Raw genomic sequence first — 22,050 nt, forward strand, 5'->3', positions numbered from 1 at the left:
ACTGAGGCAGCGTATCCTGAAGCCATCTGGGGCCTCTTCAATCCGTAAAAAGCCACTTTTGCAGTTTCTGCTTTCTCCCTTTGTGAGGCGTTTTCCTTTTTCTCTTTCTCTGTCTTTCCCGTATGTGTCTTTTGCTTGCGGCAAATGTTTGAGGCAGAAGAATAAGCCCCGGCCCTCAAAAATAAATGCCGGTGCTCAGCACCTGAAACAATAAGCACAAATTAAGCACTGTAAGATCTGCAGGTAAAGTCACATTAGTGAGCCATGAAAATCTGGGGGTAAGCGGGGGGAGGGGGGGGGACATTCTGAAAATGCTCTTGTAGACTGGATTCACATTAGCTTTGTCTCAACTGAACGATCGTTAGTACTGTGTGCACAGAAGGACAAATTGCATACGAGGCAGCTAACCTACAATCATTAAAAACTGAAAACAATTATAATATCGGTGCAATATCCTTTATTTCCCTGTAACATCATACATTACATTCATTATAAATATGATTTTCAACAAAACTGAAACCAAAACGTAACCAAGGTACGTACGTTACTCAATATGCGAGCTGCTAGAGGCACAAATGGAGGCAGAAACATAAATAATTCGAGCCCTAGACATACGCCCATGCTTTAGCCTGGTGGAACAAGTTTTTACAGGGAAGTTTCCAAAAACAGACATCCGAACCTGAGCTTAGGGTTGTTTTTCAACATGGATATTTAGGCCTTTACATATCTGTGACCTTGTTAGCCACAGCTGACTTGTTAAGTGAAAAGGTTGGCAGCTTCCAATGTCGCCGGCCTAGCCACTCACAATAAAGCGTGCACCAGCTGCCTTGGGGAATCCTTTCTTAACAACATATAACTGAGAACTCAGTTTCAGAACATGTGTTGGGAGGCTGCCCCCGCCCAGGTGCCCAGTGGCTTACTTCCGATAGTGCCTGGATTTTAACCAGCATGCTTGTGAAAAACATGACCCCTACACTTCGTCTGTTCAATTTTTGGAACGCAATAGTGCAGATCAAAATCTTGAAGACATCACTTAGTTAATTTTGGACACGGGTCCAATTGTGAAGCCTTGTGTTTCATGCAGAACTTAACACAAAGTTATATTTTTTCACTATCTCCAACTGGAAACGAGGTTGGTCTTCAGAGCAGATTTACTCTGTAACCGCTACAATACATTGCAGTTTTAGATACTGTATTTACAAAGTATGTGATTTTGCAGCTTTTACTTCAAGCTTCATAGAATATTTACAGCAACTGGTGAGAAGCAGAACAGCAATTATGTAATGTCAAGTCAATTCAATACTTTGTCAAGTCTTCCCAGGTCACTGGAAACAGTCTTTGTTGCTTTGACGGTTATTGTATGAAATCTACTTTTAATCATGTGAATACACGGTTCTTCTTAACAAAATCAGTGTTCATTGGTTTATTTGTCGAATTTAGTCCATTGTACTGCACTTGCAAAATGTCTTTCAATCGTGATGTTTAATACAGGCTAGATGTCCAACGGTTAATCAATCTGGCGCTTAAGGACTCAATGTACTTTCACCTGATGCAGTGTTTCTTTAAAGAAACCTGTTCCATGTTTTACAAAATAGGAGGAACAAAAAACAGAGGGAACTATGCCCAAAGCAATGTGAAAAACAGATTGTTTCCAAAAGAACTGGCGTTTCTGAACAAGTCCCAAAGATCGAGCATGCAATATTACACAACAGTGAGCAAGTTGCATTTTTTGAAAACTGAAAACAGGTTCTCTTGCCAAGGTTCACAATCCTACTTGTCCCTACACATCAAATTACACTATGACCTTTCTGAACAAAGGGATGCTGCTGAGCACCCGTTGTGAATGCATAGTCCTGATACAACCCTCCTCCCTCTTGTCAGAAGGGCATTCAAGAAGACCAGAACATTCATGTAATAAGAGATATACGATACTAATTCATATTTATTCTGGCAAAAAAAACCTACACAATGTTCTGTAAAATACAGAATTCCGTGTTGGGAAGTCGGTTGCGCTCTCTGAGGCATACAAAAACACACCTGCGCAGCAACTTCGCAAACCGACACTGGTTACTGAAAATACTGTTCTGAGTGTAGCTTGCAGACAGTAGGCCTGGGTCTGGCGTGCAGACAGTGATATACACCACCTGAGGGAACTGCCGCTCACAATCTCACAACACCTCTGTAGGTTTTCAGAAATCACAGACTCTACGCCGTTTGCAGTAGACTAGCCGAAATGTGGAGCTCTGGGTTGAGAAACAGGCTCTTAATCTTCCTTTTCCCGCCGATGGAACCGCTCCAAAAGCGCGCGAAGGATGTTACCAGGAATTCTTTGGTGCCTCTCAATTAAAGACTCGATTGCACACTTTGCCTGAAAGAAAAACATGGCCCATGTAAGATGAATGCTTGCACACCTATCTGGAGCAATGAATAACAGGGACTGGCATAGCCAACATATTCGAGGTTTGCACTGAAGCACTGACAAAAGCAAAATAAAACAATGTCTGCTGCAGTGCCAGACAAATGAAATAAGCATTATCAAATCCAATCGGTCTCACCTATGCTACAGCTATCGGCTTTGCCAATGTGTTTTAGCCATGTTGTACACTGGCATGGCTGCTGTTCACCATGGCTAAAGGTTAGTGGAGTAGAGTGACTTAGAATGGAGAGGAGAAGATTAGAATGGCAAAGAGCACATTGGAGGAGAGTTGCCAGTGATAGAGTGGCAGAGAGTGGAATATAGTGATGAAGAGTAGAAGCAGTGGCAAAGAGCCGGGCAGAGTGGAGCAGAGCGCCAACGAGTGGAGCAGAGTGGCCGAGAGCGGATTAGAATGGCAGCATGTGGGGCAGAGTGGCAGACTGGCAAAGAGTGGCAGACTGGCAAAGAGTGGCAGACTGGCAAAGAGTGGCAGACTGGCAAAGAGTGACAGACTGGAGCCAAGAGGCAAAGGGTGGAGCCAAGAGGCAACGAGTGGAGCCAAGAGGCAACGAGTGGGAGCAAAGAGGCAACGAGTGGGAGCAAAGAGGCAACGAGTGGGAGCAAAGAGGCAACGAGTGGGAGCAAAGAGGCAACGAGTGGGAGCAAAGAGGCAACGAGTGGGAGCAAAGAGGCAACGAGTGGGAGCAAAGAGGCAACGAGAGGCAACGAGTGGGAGCAAAGAGGCAACGAGTGGGAGCAAAGAGGCAACGAGTGGGAGCAAAGAGGCAACGAGTGGGAGCAAAGAGGCAACGAGTGGAGCAAAGAGGCAACGAGTGGAGCAAAGAGGCAACGAGTGGAGCAAAGAGGCAACGAGTGGCAACGAGTGGAGCAAAGAGGCAACGAGTGGCAACGAGTGGAGCAAAGAGGCAACGAGTGGCAAAGGGTGGAGCAAAGAGGCAAAGAGTGGAGCAGGGGGGCAAAGAGTGGAGCAGGGGGGCAAAGAGTGGAGCAGGGGGGCAAAGAGTGGAGCAGGGGGGCAAAGAGTGGAGCAGGGGGGCAAAGAGTGGAGCAGGGGGGCAAAGAGTGGAGCAGGGGGGCAAACAGAAAAGTGGAGCAAAGTGGCAAAGAGTGCAGCAGAGTGGCACAGAGCGGAGTAGAGTGGCGCGGAGGAGAGTGGCAAAGAATAGAGTGGAGTTGAGTGGCAAGAGGGTAGTGAAATGGCACAGAGTGAGGTACAGTGCCAAAGAGTGGAGTAGAATGGCAAAGAGTGGAGTAGAATGGCAAAAAGTGGAGTAGAATGGCAAAAAGTGGAGCAGAACGGCAGAGAGTGGAGCAGAGTGGCAGAGAGTGGAGCAGAACGGCAGAGAGTGGAGCAGAACGGCAGAGAGTGGAGCAAAGAGGCACAGAGTGACAGAGTGGAGATAGAGACGCAGAGTGACAGAGTGGAGCAAAGAGGCACAGAGTGACAGAGTGGAGCAAAGAGGCACAGAGTGGAGCAAAGAGGCACAGAGTGACAGAGTGGAGCAAAGAGGCACAGAGTGACAGAGTGGAGCAAAGAGGCACAAAGTGACAGAGTGGAGCAAAGAGGCACAAAGTGTCCGAGTGGATCAGAGTGGAGCAGAGTGGCAAAGTGTGGAGCAGAGTGGCAAAGTGTGGAGCAGAGCAGAGTGGCAAAGAGAGTGGCGCAGAGTGGCAAAGAGAGTGGAGCAGAGTGGCAAAGAGAGTGGAGCAGAGTGGCAAAGAGAGTGGAGCAGAGTGGCAAAGAGAGTGGAGCAGAGTGGCAAAGAGAGTGGAGCAGAGTGGGAGCAGCGGGGCAAGAGTAGAGTAGTGAAGCATAGAGCAGCAAGAGTGGAGCAGAATAGCACAGAGTGAAGTAGAGTGGGAGTAGAGTACAGCAGACTGAAGCAGAGAGGCATAGGCAAAGAGCAGAGACGTGCAGAGTGGGGCTGAGTGGAGCAGAGCAGAGTAGAGCAGAGCGGTGAAGAGTGGAGTAGACTGGTGAAGAGCTGCATACAGTGGAGTGACAGAGTGGAGTGGCACAGAGTGGAGAAGAGAGGCACAGTGGAGTAGTGGCACAGAGTGGAGTAGATTTGGGTGGAGCAGAGTGGGGTGGCACAGAGGGGTTTAGGGTGTTGTGAAGTAGAGTCTTACAGTGGAGTGGCAGAGTGGAGGAAAGTAGGGTGTCAGAGTAGAGGAGCGTAGAGTTGAGGGGCAAAGAGTGGAGTAATGTGTTGCAGAGTGGAGGGCTGTGAAGTGCTGTGGGGTAGAGTGGAGTGGGGTAGAGTGCACTAAAATTACATAGAGCGGAGTGTCATATCGTGGAGCAGAGTAGCCTAAAGTAGAGTAGAGTGTGGTGGAGTGGAGAGTCAAGCTGTAGAGCATCGTAAAGGAGTGTCGTAGAGTGGCCTATAGTGAAGTGAAGTATTGAGTTGTAGAGTGGAGTGGAGTAGAGTGCTGTGGAGTACAGTGCTGCAGAGTGGCATAGGGTGTCATGGAGTGGAGTGTCGTAGAGTACAGTTTAGTGTTGCAGAGTGGAGTAGATTGTCGTGGAGCAGCGTGGAGTGTCACCAAGTGGAGTGGTGTAGAGTGGGATATGCATGCTGTGGTAGTGCAAAAACACAAAAAGATTTCAATTGAAATGACCATAATATTGGCACATACAGTTTTACTGCATCAAACTATACAGCACACACACAAAGTGTGGAAATAGCATTGCCTAGTGTATTGAATTGTTCTGATCGTAATAAAGTATTTCTTTTCATCACACTTCTGGATTACAAAAAATGGGCTTCATTTTTGTTTTTTCAATTCCGATATATTTGCAAAGTACATTTACAGACATTTAAATTTTGTTGTGTGCTAGAATAAAATATTTTCTTTCCCAGTACCCAATGATATTGTCAAATAAATCCTCTCACTTTGAAGTCAAAGAAAGAAAAATAAACATCAAGCTCCTTCAGAAAACATAGCCTGACATTTTATCCCTGTCTTTGAATGTGCACAGCAAAAAGTAACAAGATGAGAACAAAATGTAAAGGCCTGTTTACAGAAAGTTAAGACTCTAGGAGCAATTGTGAATAAGCTTTCCTACATGCTGGACAGCCTAACACAAAAAAAGCCAGCAAACAGAAAGCAGGAAAATGTTCGTTACAAATCACAAAGCCAATGGCAAGCAATGGACGGAATGCATTGCCAGGGAAGCTTTCAGAATGTCCACAAGAAGTCTTTTCGTAACCAGACAGCTGTGCTGTCTTGTAGGCTTCAACCTAAAACAAGCAGTGGCCAAGCCAATAGGCCTCGTCTATACAAGAGCTATTGGCTTTGGTAATGTGTTTTGCCATGTTGTACACCAGTGTGGCTCCTGTTCAGCATGGCTAAAAGTTAGTAATGTTGAATGTCAGAGTGGAATGGGGCGTAGAGTGGGTCTGTTGCAGTATCGTAGAGTGGAGAAGGGGGAATGCAGTGTCGTAGAGTGGAGTAAGGTGGAGTAGTGTGTCAGAGCTGAGTAGTGGAGAATAGAGTTCAGTGGTAGAGAGCATCTTAGCTTGGAGTTGGGTAGAATAGGGTAGAGTGGGTAGGAGTAGATTGAGGTAGTGGGGAGGGTTTGATTGGGGTAGAGTGGGGTAGAATGGAGTGGGGTGGACTGAAATTGGGTGTGATGGACTGACTGTGGTGGATTTGAGTGGGGAGGATAATACCTGTTTGGGAAGGTGATTTGGACTGGAATTGGTGGGCTGGATGGATTGGACTGGGGTGGACAGAACTAGGATGGGGAGGATTGGACTGGGATAGTGTGGTGGATTTGACTGGGTTGGGATGGAGTAGGATGTATTGGATTGGAGTGGGGTGGGGTGGACTGAAATGGGGTGGGTTGGATTGGATTGGAGTGGGGTGATCTGCAGTGAGATGGATTGGATTAGAGTGAGGTGGGGTTTATTGGACTGGGGTGGATTGGACTGGGGTAGGCTGGATGTATTGGAGTGTCATGAACTGAACTTGGGTGGGGTGGTTTGGGGTAGAGTGGGTAGACTGGAGTAGACTGTAGTGGATTGGATTGAAATGGGGTAGGTGGAGTGATGAGGGCAAACTGGGATGGAGTGGGTTGGACTAGGGTGGGTTGGATTGGGGTGGGGTGGATTGGATTGCGGTGAGGTTGATTGGATTGGTGTGCTGAGGTGGATTGGATGTAGTGGATTGGACTGGGGTAGATTGGTTAGGGGTGGGGGTGAGTTGAGTGGGTGGATTGGATTGGTGTGGGGTGGATTAATGGAGAAGGGTGGACTGGATTAGAGTTGGCTGGATTAAGGAGGTTTGGAGTGAAATAGGGTGGAATAATGTGTAGTGGATTAAAGTGGATTGTAATGGAGTGGGATGGATTGGGGTGGTGTTGGTGAATTGGAGTGAGGTGGATTGGGTAGCAATGAATGTGACTGGAGTGGGGTGGGTTGGATTGGAGTAGGATGAATCAGACTGGAGTTTGGTGGATTGTGGGTGAGGTGGATTGGATTGGGGGTGAGGTGGATTGTACTGGTGTGAGGAGAGGTGTATTGGATTGGAGTGGGGTAGATTAGACTGGGGTGGATTGGATATGTGTGGGTTGGATTGGTGTGAGGTGGACTGGATTGCATTGGGTTTGACTGTGGTGGGGTGAATTGGGATGGAGTGGGGTGGACTGCGGTGAGGTGGACTGGAATGGGGTGAACTGTAGTGGGGCAAACTGATTTGGATTTGAGTGGGTTGTTTGGGATTGGAGAGGGGCAGGTTGTTTAGGATTAAAGTGTGGCAGATTGAAATGGAGGGGGGCAGATTGGAGAGGAGCAGATTGTTGCAGTGGGGTGTTTTGGATTGAACTGGGGCAGATTGTTTCTAATTGGAGTGGGGCTGATATGAGTGCGGCAGATTGTTTTGGATTAAAGTGAGAAAGAATTGTGTGACTGGAGTGGGGCAAATTGTTTGGGATTGGAGTGGGACAGATTGTTTTCGACTGGAGAGCAGCAGAATGCAGCTTGTTATGGATTGAGGCAGATTGGAGTGGGGCAGATTGTTTTGGACTCGAATGGGGTATATTGTTTTGGATTGGAGTGGGGCAGATTGTTTTGAACTGCAGTGGGACAGATTGTTTTGGATTAGAGTGCCGCAGACTGGAGTGGGGCATATTGTTTTGGATTGGGGCAGTTTGGAGTGGGGCAGTTTGTTTTGGATTGGAGTAGGGCAGATTGTTTCGGACTGGAGTGTGGTTGATTGATTTGAAGTGGTGTATACTGTTTTGGAGTGAGGCAGATTAGACTGGGGTGGGTTGGGAGTATCAGAGTGGGGTGGGTTAGAGTGGATTGGATTGGGGTGAGAGGATTGGAGTGGGGTGGTGTGAATTGGGCTGAGGTGGATTGGGATGGACTGTAGTGAGAGGATTCAAATGACGTGGATTGCGGTGTACTGCATGATTATGTTAAAACATTTCAGAAATGAGACTAAGAAAATGTTGCTTTGCAATATTTAGAACAAGATAATCATCTTTTGAGAACAGCGCACATGAGCAAATACAACGAGAATGAGTGCAAAGAGATAAAAGATGACTCTGCAAAATAAAAGACAGTTAGCTTTGAAAAATAAAATTGTGCAATTTTGTTTGTCCTGCTGGGCATGTTTTTGCCAGTCATAAACCTTCTGTTTGCAGGGCACACAAAGTTAAAAAGAACAAAATAGTACCTCAATCACGTCAGGAGCAGCGGACGGCCACTGATTAAGTTGAATCAATCAGTGCTTGGTCCTGCTCCACATAAAGGAACGGAAATGATGCTTGGACTGCAATGACGAATTTCAGGGCTGTGAAGAAGAGTGCCAGGCAAACCAACAAAAAGTAAGTGACAGGCGGCTCCAAGCCCTTTACTGTACACAAGAGTCTCACAAGCGAGACACATGCGCTACAGCACGCACTTGCAGGCTCAGCCCTAAAATGGATTGCTTTAGATATGCAATGCACTGATGAAAAAGAATTAAGAAACAAATTACTTACCTTCAGTAATATTCTCTCTCGTAAATACTCTGCCTCACCTGTGATTTCGCTCCCCTCCACAAGTGAAGGCATGGAACTATATATAGGTGCAACCCCTGCACGCTGGTGATAATTTACAACAAATCATTCTGTAATAGGACTGCCTGAAGAATCCAAAAATATAATCAATCTAAAATCTCTGGACTCTCTTGGTATTTAGCTGGTGAAGATGCTCCTTTTCTCTCAAAGGATATGGTGAAGAGAAGAAAGGACGGACTCTCATGAAAGGGCAACACCGATTTGTAGGCAAAAGATTCCAAATTTAACAGTTTCAACTTGTCTGAATTTAAGATAGTATGAATCAATGAATGATTTGTAAATTGCACAACTACTCAATGAGTGTCCCAGCGCTACGCCAGAAGACCAGGCAGGAAGCAGGACTTCAAAATTAAACAAGTAGTTTTTCAGGGCTTTTTGGAAGTTTGCTTCATCCACAAGTGCTCTTAGCTGAAACAGGAGCTGGTTCCAAATCTTGACAACATGTACCACAAAGAAGACCCCCCCTCCATTATTTTCTTCTAAAATGGGGGACAGCAATCATTCGAGCATTCTTAGAGTTCAGGGCCCTTGCCAGACAATATTCAATGATCCTCTCAGTGAAGTATTTGGGAATCGTGTTGTAGAAAGCTTGATGTGCGATAGTAAAGGCTTTTAACATCAGTCTTACAGACTGGCAACCAGTGCAGTTGTTTCTGGAGGTGGGACATTGAGGAATGTTTAAACATTTTGAACAGCAAGCAGACTGCCGTATTCTGCAAACCTCTGCATCCGGTTCCAGAGATAGCTGGAATGCCCACCGCTCTAAACACTGTTATCTGCGCATCCCATGGAAGGAAGTCCAGGAATTCCTTTAGCATTCTTAGAATCCAAAAACAGGATTTCACTACTGCTGCTATCTGGGCTTTGAAGGAGAGCCGTGAATCAAACAGTACTTCTAGGTTCCTTGCTACCTCCAATGGAGGGGGAGGCGAAACACCTCAGCTTGGTCAAACGCCTACCCAGCCCAGAAGAGGGTCAGGGCCAAACAGCAGTATTTCTGTCTTATCTGGGTTACATTGTAAGAAATTAGTTCTGAGCCAATCCATCACTACTACCACACATGATGTAAACATTTGTTTAGCTGTGACTGAGTCACCCTCATAAGACAGCAGCAGCTGCGTATCGTCCGCATACAAAACAATTTTGATGCCGAACAACTTAAAAATGCCAAGTGCCCCGTATAGATATTAAAAAGAGGGGGGCTCAATGATGAGCCTCGTGGCACCCTGCATTTTAATTATTTCTCCTGTGAGTAGTAGAGTTTCAGCCATATTGCTTACTTTTGATGCTCTAGGAAAGAGCCATACCATTTCAGAGCCATTCCCCAAACCCTAAACCGTCTCCAGCCTTTGAAGCAAGATTACATGTGAAACAGTATCGACTGCCGCTAACAGAACCAGAAAAATTAAAGCAACATTTCGGTCCAAATCTAAACTTGACTTGATGGATTTTGTTATATACAATAATGCTGTTTCAGTGCTATACCAGGCTCGGAAGCTGGATTTGAACAGGTTCAGAAGGTTGCTGCTGGTTAAAAACTCTTGTTTTTTGGGGGAGCGCGAGAGCCACCAGCCAAGATGGCCGCTAACTAACGGAGCTCCGCGCATCGTTGGACGCATTTCTGACACCGGAGCCGTTTTTCTTTAATCTTTCATGGTGCCCTTTATATAATTGCCTGCTGGATGTGTTGGTGAGCATTTTTCACGTTTTAAATACTGTCTAGCTTCTTTTTTTTGTGACTTTTGAATAGGTTTCTACATTTCTCCTCATGAAATGCGGCCATTTTGAATAACTATTACTCACCACTACGATGTACTTATTTGCTTGTTTTTTTAACCTTTGATGGATTTGTTTCCAGTTTTCTGCACAAGCCATGTGTCATTTAGTTTTAAAACCTCATCAATATATATTTGGAGTTCCTGGGCCACTCATTTCCTCATTGAAGGATTATGTTTTATAGACAAACTAAAGAAAATAAAATCTCTGTCACATCAGTTCGCCTCCACTGATAAAACTTACGCTGCTTTTATAATTGGATACTTATGCTGCAGCGTCTTCTTTTGCCAAGTCAAAGATGTCTTCCTCATCTTCTTCTTGACCTAAAGTCTCTCAGAATATTTCTTCAACTACTCATAAGAGGGTCTAACAAGACTCACCTTCACCAGTAAAATCTCCCTCACCGATCTCTCTGGAGCTTGTGCTTGAAGAAATACATGCACTGTGCCCTTTATTGAAGAAACTAATTCTCGGATGCAAAACCTTAATGCTAAGTGGTCTCAAATGGAAGTGAGAGTTTATGTTTTGGAGCAAGATGAAACAAATAAAATTGCTAACTTGGAGAAGGAAGTGGCCACTCTTAAGACACTTGCGGAGGATTTGAAAAATAGAAACAGGCCCAACAATCTTCGCCTTTATGGATTCCCGGAGGGTTTTGAAGGGAGTGACCCAATCTCATTTTTTGCTTCACGCTTTCCAAAGTTAGTGGACCTACCATCTTCTACAGTATTGAACATCGAAAGGGCACACCGCATTTGACATTGTCGTCCGCATTCCTCCATATCTAAACCAAGAGGCGTGATTATTTTCTTTCTTGAATTTACTGATCTATTGAGAGTGCTTAATGCTGCAAAAATCAATTTCTTGGCAAGGAAATAAAATCTTCATCTCACAGGATGTGTCCAAAACTACTGCAAACAGAAGGAAAGAATTTTTGGACCTGCGTCCAGAGCATTGTGACTTGGGAGCTCGTTTTGGATTATTCCATCCGTGTTTGTTCAAAGTGCAATATCAAAATAAGACCACTTCGTATACCTCTCCTGCGGCTCTTCGCGATTTTCTAAGACTACGTTCTACAAACCCTATGGAAACGGCTGGCCCTTCTACACGTTGACTATACACGTCTTCTTAATCTATTATGTCCTTCTTCATTACTATTGCAATACAGTTGATGGTCCTTCATATACAGTCTATAACAGTATATTATACTGGTGTGACTATAGGTCTTTTTTGTTAACATATTGTTTTCTTTCCGCAGGTTCCTGGTGTTTTAGAAATCATTATTTTTGCTCGTATCATTTGTCCGTCGATTCGTTCCGTTTCCTTGCTGTGCCATCTTCAGTCTGTGCTGTCACCACCCCTGTCCCATTGTTCATTCATCTCAGGTATGTTTTTGCAGTCGTCTTTGACATGTACTGTCTCTTCTTTTTCTCTTGAATATTTTCTATCTTTTCTCCTGTTTCCTCTTTACTCTTTTCTTTCGCTGTTTTTCCTACCCCCTATATGTATTTTCAGTTATTTACGGTACAAGAGCTTGCATGTATATATATGGTTATGTGACGTAAAATTAAGTTATTTCCTGGAATGGCAAAGGGTTTATTAACCCAATAAAAAGGCAGAGAATTTTATCCCATTTAACTAAATATAATCCAGACTTGGTTCTTTTACAAGTGTCGTAGTTTGGACTCTTGCTCTGGGCAAGACTGCTGGTTAAAGGATGACAGTACTTTTGCTTGTAGGCGACTACGCCTTTCCTGCAACAAGTCGCAACTGTTGTCCCAACCTTACCGGCTCACTAGCAGCACCTCACCAGAAACACAATAGTAAAAGGTGATTTGTGGCAGCCTTTACGCATGGACTCGAGAATAAGACATCTTAGGGAGTGTCGTGGTTAAACGGAGATTACCCCTTTCTCACAGATATTTCATGTCTCATACAAACACTGGCAATGACAAAGATGCAGTAAAGTTTTAATAGTTTTTATTCAACATAACTGCAATTTGCGATAAGTTGCATGGGCTGCAATGATTAGGATAATGAATAATGCAATTAACAGAATTGTGAAGACGAGAGTCATTAGTACAAAGACCCCCCCATCTTGCAATGCATAGAAAAGACATACGAGATGTAATATGCCCTAATACCCTATTGTAAAAGGCCTAACCTCCTACCTAAAGGAGAGCTGGGTTTGTTAAACCTAATCTGCCAATGCCATGTCCATGAGAGGAGCCCCCAACCCTCGTTGCCTTGGAATGAGGTCTCTATCTCAGACTCCAAGGGACACGAAGACTGGGTCAGCGTCAAGACGACATACAGCATCGATATCAGCGATGGTGGCGATGCCCTATGGTCGGAATCCCTCTGATTATTTGTCTAAAGTGTGATGTATTTATACAGATCTACAAGGACCCCTGATGTAGGTGTGTTCCCAAAAAATAGATACCAGACATGCTTGGGACAGCAATTAATATAAACAACCTCTCAAAAGTATAGAGAGGGAAAATCCCTAAGGATGAACAACTACTGTTTGTCTTTGTTGCTTGATCTTGACGCCTTAGCGCGGCGACACTGATAATGTAACTCATAAAAAGTGGCCTAACTATAAACAAGGCAACCATCTTAGAAGAAATAAATAATTAAATGGGCTAAGACAGAGCAAGCTAAGTAGGTTAAAAGTCACTAGGTGACGGGGGCACGAGTCTGCAAGCCAATGGCTAAGCTAACTCCTGTTATCCCATTAAAAACGAAGTAGGATTCACTACTCAAGAGACACATTTGACGGATTCTGAAGCACTGAAACTTAAAAGAGGTCGGGTGGGCAATGTTTTTACTTCTCCTACATCTACAAAGAAGAATGGTGTTATTGTATTCTGCCATAAAAAATGATCAGTTAATGTTATTTTGCAAGACCGGGATTCCTATGGTAGATGGCTCTTTGTGAAGCTAAGTATTAATGGGATTACAATGACCATTAGCAATATTTATGGTCCTAACCACTCAGATTATCTTTTTTGGCCTAATGTTACTAAACAATGTTTTCATTATAAATGATGATTTTTTTCTTCTTGGAGGGGATTGCAAGCAAATTATTGACCCTTTTATAGATAGGCAATCTGCAATTACATTTTCTCCTCATAAAATGCATAAACAATTTAAGGCATTTCTCTCACAATGTAATTTAATTGATTCATGGAGAACTTGTAATCCTGATAGTAGGGATTTCTCGTTTTATTCGCCACCACATGGCTCCTTATCTAGACTTGACCATATTTTTGTTTCAAAATCAGTTTCCCAAAATCTTATTAATTCCTCCATTGAACCTATGGTAATCTGTGATCATGCTCCAGTCTTCACAGATTTTGATTTGCTTCTGGTGCATCCCAAATCCTATAGGTGGCAATTTAATAATTCATTGTTGCTTGATTCAAAATTTTCCACATCCTTTGCGGAGGAATTTTTCCATTTTAATGATGTTCCTAATGTTTCCCCATAATTGCAATGGGATTCGTTTAAGGCTGCAGCTCGTGGTCATATACAAAATTTTGTCTCTAATAAAAAGAAAACTTTTAATGCACAGCATCAAACTCTACTTCTCAAAATTAAGCGTTTAGAACATGTCAACATCAGGACAGGGGCTGGGCTCTATATAAGGGAGCCAGCCCAGCTCCACGTGCTCACTATTCAGAGGTCCCAGTGCAGAGCAGCAGCATTTTCCTGAGCTCCTGTCCAGGAGGCCTATCAAGTCATTTCCAGGCCTGCCCTCATTTATTTGGTAATCTTCAAGCAGGGCGGTAAGGCGGAGGTCAGGTCAGGCGCCTGACTCCGTTTCCAGTGACATTCGAATTTTGGGCCTAAACATAAAACGGCGTGTGCGAATGTTATCATGGCATTTGGCTCTTGGCATTCAGGTCGACAGTGTGCAAGATCATTTCATGGCAATTGCATCGTGATGTTTGAATCGGCAACAGTGTGCGCAAGTCATTCCTGGCATTTAATTCTTGTCATTCAGGTCGGCAGTGTGCGCGATCATTTCATGGCAATTGCATTGTGATGTTCGAATCGGCAACAGTGTACGCGATTCATTCCTGGCATTTAATTCTTGCCATTCAGATCGGCAGTGTGTGCGATCATTTCATGGCATTTGCATCGTGAAGTTTGAATCGGCAACAGTGTGCGTGATTCATTCCTGGCAGTTAATTCTTGACATTCAGATCGGCAGTGTGCACGATAATTTCGTGACCTTTGATTCTTGATGTTTGAATTGGCAACAGTGTGCGCAACTCATTTCTGGCATTTAACTCCTGAAGTATAGATCGGCAGTGCGCACGATCGTTTCATTGCATTTGAATCTAGATGTTGGAATCGGCAACAGTGTGCGTGATTCATTCCTGGCGTTTTAACTTTTGAAATACAGATCGTCAGAGTGCGCGATCATTTCTAGACATTGAAATCTTGATGTGCAGTTTGATTAAGGTACATAATAATTCCTGAACATTTGAGTCTTGGAACTCTTAATCGGAGTGTGACGTAGCAGTGTTATTCATGATTCTAGTACAGTTCATTCATGCAGAGAAAACCAGGTGCTCTTTGATTTTTGTTGTAACGCAGTGATTATTCTAAGAACTATTTGGAGAGCGTTCATTGTTCAAAATATGATATGTTAATTCTGGAATGTTCATATGAAACTTTGCATAACCTTTCTTGATTTCCAGGTACCTAGATTCCTGAGGCCTAGTTATTGTGAAGCTTTAGGCCATTCATGTTTTCAGTATAAGTGTTATTTGGAACAAAGCTTATTGAAAGTCATTGTAATTAATCTTGCAATTGTGTTGTTTAACTCTTGCTTCCACAGGTCTCCTTCCCCGCTGTTCCCAACCCAATACCCATTCCCCCACTTGGCCATTCTTTAACTCGTGGAGTTTGGAGCTGCCAAGAGGTGGACATGTTGGGAACATGCACAAGCCCTGAGGATCTGGTCTCCTTGACAGAACATCAATATTATTCTTCCTCTTCAACTTTAATCTACAAGAACTTAATCAGGCAAAATTGCAATTTAATAAAACCTCAATGGATAATGCGTCCTCTTTTCTTCTACGTAGCAGCGCCCACTATTATGGGGGTCGAAATAGATCAAGGAAAATTCTGGCTAATTATTTAAAAAGTACGAAAGCAACGCCACACCGTGAAGTCTATAATGACAGATACTGGTGAGTCCCTTTTTAAAGATGACGATATCTTAGCTGAATTTGTCAATTATCAGACTCTTTATACTCCCGAGTCAGTCCGACCTCCATACAGACTGATGATTATTTAAAGAAAATTCCACACCCTAATAAGACCCCAGTTGATGTTTCTCCACTTGAAGTTGATATTTCCGTGTCAGAAATATTTAAAGCCCTTCAGTCTCCTAAAAAAGGTAAAACTCCTGGTCCAGATGGATTGACAGTGGAATCTTTTCTACATTTTTCTGACTTTTTGTTTACTAAACTTTTACAGCTTTTTCGATTATTCACGGGCTCTGGCTGTACAGGGGGAACATTTCAAGAAGTTTCGATTTGTTTAATTCCAAAGGAAGGTAAGGATCATACTTACTATAAGAATTATAGGCCAGTTTCTCTACTCAATACAGATTATAAAATGTTTGCATAATTGTTAGCCCTATGTCTTGATCCCCTTTTACCTGTGCTGATAAGTAAGGAACAAACTGTTTTTGTCAAAGGTAGACTTGCTTCTGACAATTCTAGAATATTCTTCAATGTTCAGCAAGGCTTCTGCACTTTTGTACACTTTAGCAGCAATTTCCATAGATGCTGAGAAAGCATTTGATCGATTAGACTGGTCTTTTCTATTAAAAACTTTAGCCTGGCATGATTTAAGGCCTCATTTAATTTCATTTATCTCTTTTCTTTATCAATCCACAATGACCTCGATATTGGTGAATGGGAAATTGTCCAGATACCTTGTATTACGTCGAGGCGTTCGTCAAGGGTGTCCACTTTCTCCACTCCTATTTATCCTAGCCCTAGAGTCATTTCTATTCTGTATTAGAAATAACATTAAAATTGAAGGCTTCCAATATGGTAAGAAACATTTAAAATTAACGGCATATGCAGATGATATACTTTTATGTATTTCAAACCCTGAACTCTCGATTTCATCTCTACTTTGGGAGATAGAAGACTTTTCTTTGATTTCAGGTTATAAGATAAATTCGGATAAAACTGAAATCCTTCCTCTAACAAAATTTTGTTTTGGATCATCGTTCGATATTACTGGCTTCCATTGGAATACTTCCAAGGTTAAATATTTATGTATTTGGTTCACCTCTTCCATTATAAAGTCCACTGAAGTAAATATTCCTGATGCTCTAGAGAAGGTCGATTGATCCTTTTTGTTATGGAATCCCTTATTTTTTATCTTGGTGGGGTTGTCTTGATTGTATCAAAATTATGATTTCTCCTAACATTTTATATATCCTATCCATAATTTTGATTCCTTTGCCTGTTACTTTTTTTAAACAGCTGGACTCCAGATTGTCTAAATTCCTTTGGAACAATAAGAAATCTAGAATTTCTCTTAGTCAGCTTCGACATTCTAAACAGGAGGGGGGAGCCAATTTTCCTGATTTTAGACTGTATCATAAATCCTTTTGTTTGCGTCAAGCTTCTAGATGGATCTCCTTGTCAAGCTGTGTGTTTATTCCCTTATGGTGGAATACTGAATGTTCCTTTCTTCTACCTTTTTCTCCTCGTGAGGTGGTATCCTTTTTCTATAATATTTTGCTTATCTCCTCCCCGCTTCTTAAACATACTTGTGCTCTTCTGCGTTCTCACTATTTATCTCCAACCGTCACTTATTCCTCTTTTTTTGAATTTCCCATATTTGGCATAATCGTCTCATCACTATCAATAAAAAAAAAACTTATTTTGGAAATCCTGGCAACAAAGAGGCATAGCGTGGGTCAAAGATTCCCTGGGAAGTAACCTCCTGGTAACGAAGGCTACAGGTTGATCTAGGCCCTCTTCATTAAGCTCCTATACCATGCTCTGAGGCATCTGTCTGCACAACAAATTCCTTGGGTAGTCCGGTGCCTTCAGCGCAGTTGCTGTGCACATGGCAGCCTTCAGGGCATCAAAAGTGGTCTGGAAAGTCTCTGTCCAGATCACCTTCTTTGGTTGCTTCTTGGAAGTCAACTCATTCAAGGGGACAACAATGGTGCCATATCCCTTGACAAACCTCCTGTAGTAGCCGGTGAGGCCTAAGAGAGCCCTCATCTCAGTCTGGGTCTTGGGAGGCTCCCAAGCCATAATAGTGTCAATATTTGGCTGTAGGGGTGCCACCTGGCCACTCCCTGCCTGGTGTCTCAAATACACCACTGAACCCTGCCCTATTTGGCACTTACTGGCCTTAATAGTGAGGTCTGCCTTCTGCAGGGCCTCAAACACACTGCAGAGGTGCTGGAAGTGTTCCTCCCAAGTGGCACTGAATACTACAATGTCATCCAGCCCAGTCAACACCTTGTTGACCAACCTCTGGAATGTGGCAGGGGCATTTGTAATCTCAAATGGCATCACTTTAAACTGGAAGTGTCCATCTGGGGTAGAAAATGCAAACCTCTCCTTGGCCCCCTCAGTTAGGACAATCTGCCAATACCCAGACGTCAAATCAAATGTGCTGAGGTATTTAGGAGATAAATTAGCTCATCAGCTCGGGGGACGGGGTGCGCGTCAGTTTTAGGGACCGCATTGAGACCCTGGGTAGTCCACCCAGAACCGGAGTTCTGGGGTGGCACTAGGAGCAGAAGCCTTTGGGACCAAGACTTTGGGACTTGCTTCCAAGTTCTCTTGTGCGAGGGCTCTGAAGCGTGCAGTCTGGTTTCTGAAGGCCAGCAAGTAGCTAAAAACATCCTCGGGAGGTTAACTGGGGGCTTTCTCTAAGCCCTCCTTCACCAGACTCAAAGGGTGGCCATACAGTCAATCAAAAAGGTCTAAATCCAAGCGCTCTTTGAGGCATCTCCCTGTAGCAAACAGAAGGCATGGCAATAGGACGTCCCACTTCCACCTCAAGGCTCTGACAGGCCCATGATCATGCCTTTTAAGGTGCAGTTGAATCACTCAACCGGACCATTGCTGTAGGGGTGGTAAGGAGTGGTGAACGTATCCGTTAACCCCACACTCCTTCCACAGAGACTTCATATATGTAGATATGAAGTTGGTACCCCTATCAGATACCACTTCCTCAGGGAACCCCATGCGGGAAAACCCCCTATCAATGCACGACCCAACACAGTGAAGGTGATTGACCTCAGAATTCCCTGGGTGTCTAGTTTTAAAAAATGTACAGGTTTGCTAGGTTTCCCCAGGTGCCGGCTGAGCTAGGACCCAAAATCCACAGCTAGGCACATTGCAAATGAAAGGTCAATTTTCAGTGGAAAAATGTCATGTGTTTATGTTGTGTTTTGGGCCGTTTCCTGTCGTGGGCACTAGGCCTACCCACCCAAATGAGGTGCTAACGTTATCGGGAGACTTAAAGGAACACAGAATAGTAGAACAAGTATTATTGCCAATTGTGTATCTCTGCATTTGTGTCTTCCAAATGTAAGACAGTGTGTAAAGAAGAAGTAATTTTGAGAAATGCCCTTTAATTTACATGCTAGCATGGGTACCCAAAAATTCAGAGACGTGCAAATAGCCTTTGGTTCTAAGCTCCATATCTTGTGCCCATTTCGTAAATACATAGGATTCCTTGAAACCCATTTTTCACTCTTTATATTTCAACAAACGAATTGCTGTATACCGGTACACAATTAAAAAACCCTGCAAGGTGCAGCTCAATTATTAGCTCTGGGTACCTCGGGTTCTTGGTGAACCTAAAAGCCCTATATATACCCTCAACTAGAAGGGTGCAGTGGACGTAACGTATATTGCTTTTGAAAATTTGCCATAGCTGGAATAAGTTACAGATGACAAGGTAGACAAAAGTGGCTGTTTCAACTCAATTTCAGTAGTTTCATCTCAACTGTTCTAGTTCTAGAGGGAAACCCTGAAGGATCTACACAAATGACCCATTGCTGAATTAAGAATTTTGTCTACTTTTCGAAATGTATAGCTTCCCAGGATCCACCCTTGGTTTTACAACCATTTCTGCCACTATGGGAAGGAGGTTGAAAGTGTGAAGAAAAAAACAAATGGGAAAATTGGGCTATGCCCCAATAAAATGCCACAACTGGGCTGAACAATTTAGTTTTCTGCCTCAAGTCTGCCTCTTCCTGAAAGCTGGGAAGATGATCATTTGAGCACCGCACACACTTTGTCAATGCCTGTTGCAGGGAAAAATCAGATGCTTTCTTCTACAGCATCTTTTTCCCTTTTTTCCTCCAAAACCCTAAAATGTAGCTGTAGTTTGGCTAATTTCCAGGAGAATCTACAAACCCCGGGTATCTTTAGGAACTCGAGGATGTTGAAAAAAAATAAAAATAAAGAAAAAGGTCGCAAAGTTGGTGTGGACACATAATGTGGACAAATATGTATGGAGGCCTATGTGTGAACTACTCCAAATAGCTCCAAAATGCTTAGCATGGGGGGCTTTGGGAGGGGGTGGCTGCAGGAGGGCATGGAGGAGGCATAGCAGCGGAGGGGTTAAGGAGAATTTACAAAATCCATGCTCTGGTTAGACAATGCTGTGCACAACATTTGCAAACACCAGCCTTGAGGCAAACGTAGTACTGTGCACCCCTTTAAGAAGTACCTTTTCAGCTAGTTCTGTTGCAGTTATATCTGGATCATATGGTATGGGATCTCCCAAGTATGTGCACAATTTCACAGGAAAACCTCCATAAATAGGGAGAAATGGGATTTTAAATGTTTCATATATCCATCGAAACAGACCTGCAACAGTAAAGAAAAACAAATAAATAAATATGCATTTCAGGCAGCAGCATGTAAACTACAGGTTTTGAAATACTCAAATGCATTAATGGCTATCAAATCCACTGGGTAAACCTTATTAAGCCACTATATCTCAACACAAAATATTTCCAACAAATTCCACTAAAATGCATGTTTTTTGCGGCTCCTGAACTATAAGGGCATTCTAATGTTTTAACAGTTAGCCAAAAGCAGCATTGTTTTCCCACTGTAGGAAAAGCAGTATTGTAAGAAAAGATTTCAAAGAATGTATGTCGCAACAACGCATGCTAAAACCATGCATGCCTGAACAACGCGGTCAGAACAATGACCGCGTTACCACCACTAATGCCTTTACCATGAATTCCTTAACAACGATTGTTCGTTGTAAAGGCATTCCTGGTAAAGGCATTAGTGAATGGCATGCATAGTTCCAGCATGCGACCCTCTGGCCCCCCCCAACCCTACCTGTAAAAATTACCGCGACACCCCAACCCTGCCCCTAAAACCACCCATACCCCCCACCCTGTCCCTAAAAATACCCCAGAACCCCCACCCCACCCCTAAAACTAAAAATACCCCTGACCCTCCTCCCCCGCCCCTAAACCACCCGAACCCCGCCCCTAAAACTAAAAATACCCCGCCGCTAAACCTCAACCACCCTGACCCCCCACCCCCTAAAACAAAAAATACCTTGACCCCCCCCACCCCTAAAGCTAAAAATGCCCAACCGCCCCTCCCCGTCCCTAAACCTAAACCACCTCGACCCCACACCCAAAACTAAAAATGCACGACCCCCTCCCTGGCCCTAAACCACCACGACCCCCGCCCCTAAAACTAAAAATGTCCCGACCCCTCCTCCCCCTCCCCTAGACCACGCCGACCCCCCCACCCCTAAAACTAAAAATACCCTGGCCCCCTGCCCCTAAAACTAAAAATATCCCGAACCCCCACCACTAAGACAGCCCCAGTCCCAGCCCCACTTACCTGATCACGTCATCCTCCTCAGCTGACTCCCTTCTCCTGTGCCTTAACCACGCATGTGCGCTGTTCAGCACATGTGTGGTTAAGGCACCGAACAAGGAAGTCGTGGCTAACGAAAGCGTTGTTACGCTTTCGTTGTCCACGACTTCGTTGTTCGGAAGTCGTGGTTAAGACTGCTTCCCGATTTCAAAAACCTTGCCCCTGGCTTAAGACTATTTTTTTTTCTAGGAATTCATATTTTGCTTCTAACCAGCATATTTTAAGTCAACTTTTAAGATTTCTTTTATTTAAAAGAAAGTAAAATGTTACAACTGTTTACAAGATCACCCAGTATGCAAAATGCTATCAGGGAATAAGCTTACAGCAAATACAGAAAATAAGTATGCTGGTTTAAGGTAAAAGACAGCATACCCAACACAAACCCCACTGCTACAACCGCCCCCATCGCTGACCAGACACACAATCAATTACTGATAAATCTTATTATTGTAAAATAACACATCATGCCAAACATATCACTTACGGATTCCCCCAAGGGATCTAAATCCTTCACGGGCATTTCTTGTGAACATTGGAATGATGGGCTATATCAATAAGAAAGAGAAAGTTTAAGACACATACAATATATGATTTTGCATAAATCATCAATGTGTTGAAATGTAAATATATTTTTTTTATTTTGAATTCTTGGCTATCCAGTTAACAGCAAGGTGGGGGAGGTGAGGGACATTGTTCGTCTTTACATGCTGCAAAGGGTCAAGTATTCCTTCTTTTTACCACAAGACATTTAAGTTCGAGACAAAAGCTTGCACCAAAAAGAACTGATCAAAGGGCATCATGTAGGTTGAGACTGAAAGAACAGTGGAACTAAAACTAAC

General features: G+C 43.6%; 1 protein-coding gene across 1 annotated transcript in view; it reads right to left on the reverse strand.

Annotated features, from left to right (window-relative positions):
- Positions 1-434: 434 nt before the first annotated feature.
- Positions 435-22,050, reverse strand: part of TMEM68 (transmembrane protein 68) — a 145,159-nt gene continuing 123,543 nt past the window's right edge. Inside the window, exons 6-8 of the mRNA XM_069220192.1 lie at positions 21,696-21,756; positions 20,031-20,170; positions 435-2,368 (exon numbers count right to left, since the gene is read on the reverse strand). Coding sequence (XP_069076293.1) covers positions 2,264-2,368; positions 20,031-20,170; positions 21,696-21,756 — 306 coding nt within the window. The 3' untranslated portion in view covers positions 435-2,263. The remainder of the gene's footprint in view (positions 2,369-20,030; positions 20,171-21,695; positions 21,757-22,050) is intronic.

Source organism: Pleurodeles waltl, chromosome 2_2 (genome assembly GCF_031143425.1).
Source record: "Pleurodeles waltl isolate 20211129_DDA chromosome 2_2, aPleWal1.hap1.20221129, whole genome shotgun sequence".
NCBI lineage: Eukaryota > Metazoa > Chordata > Amphibia > Caudata > Salamandridae > Pleurodeles > Pleurodeles waltl.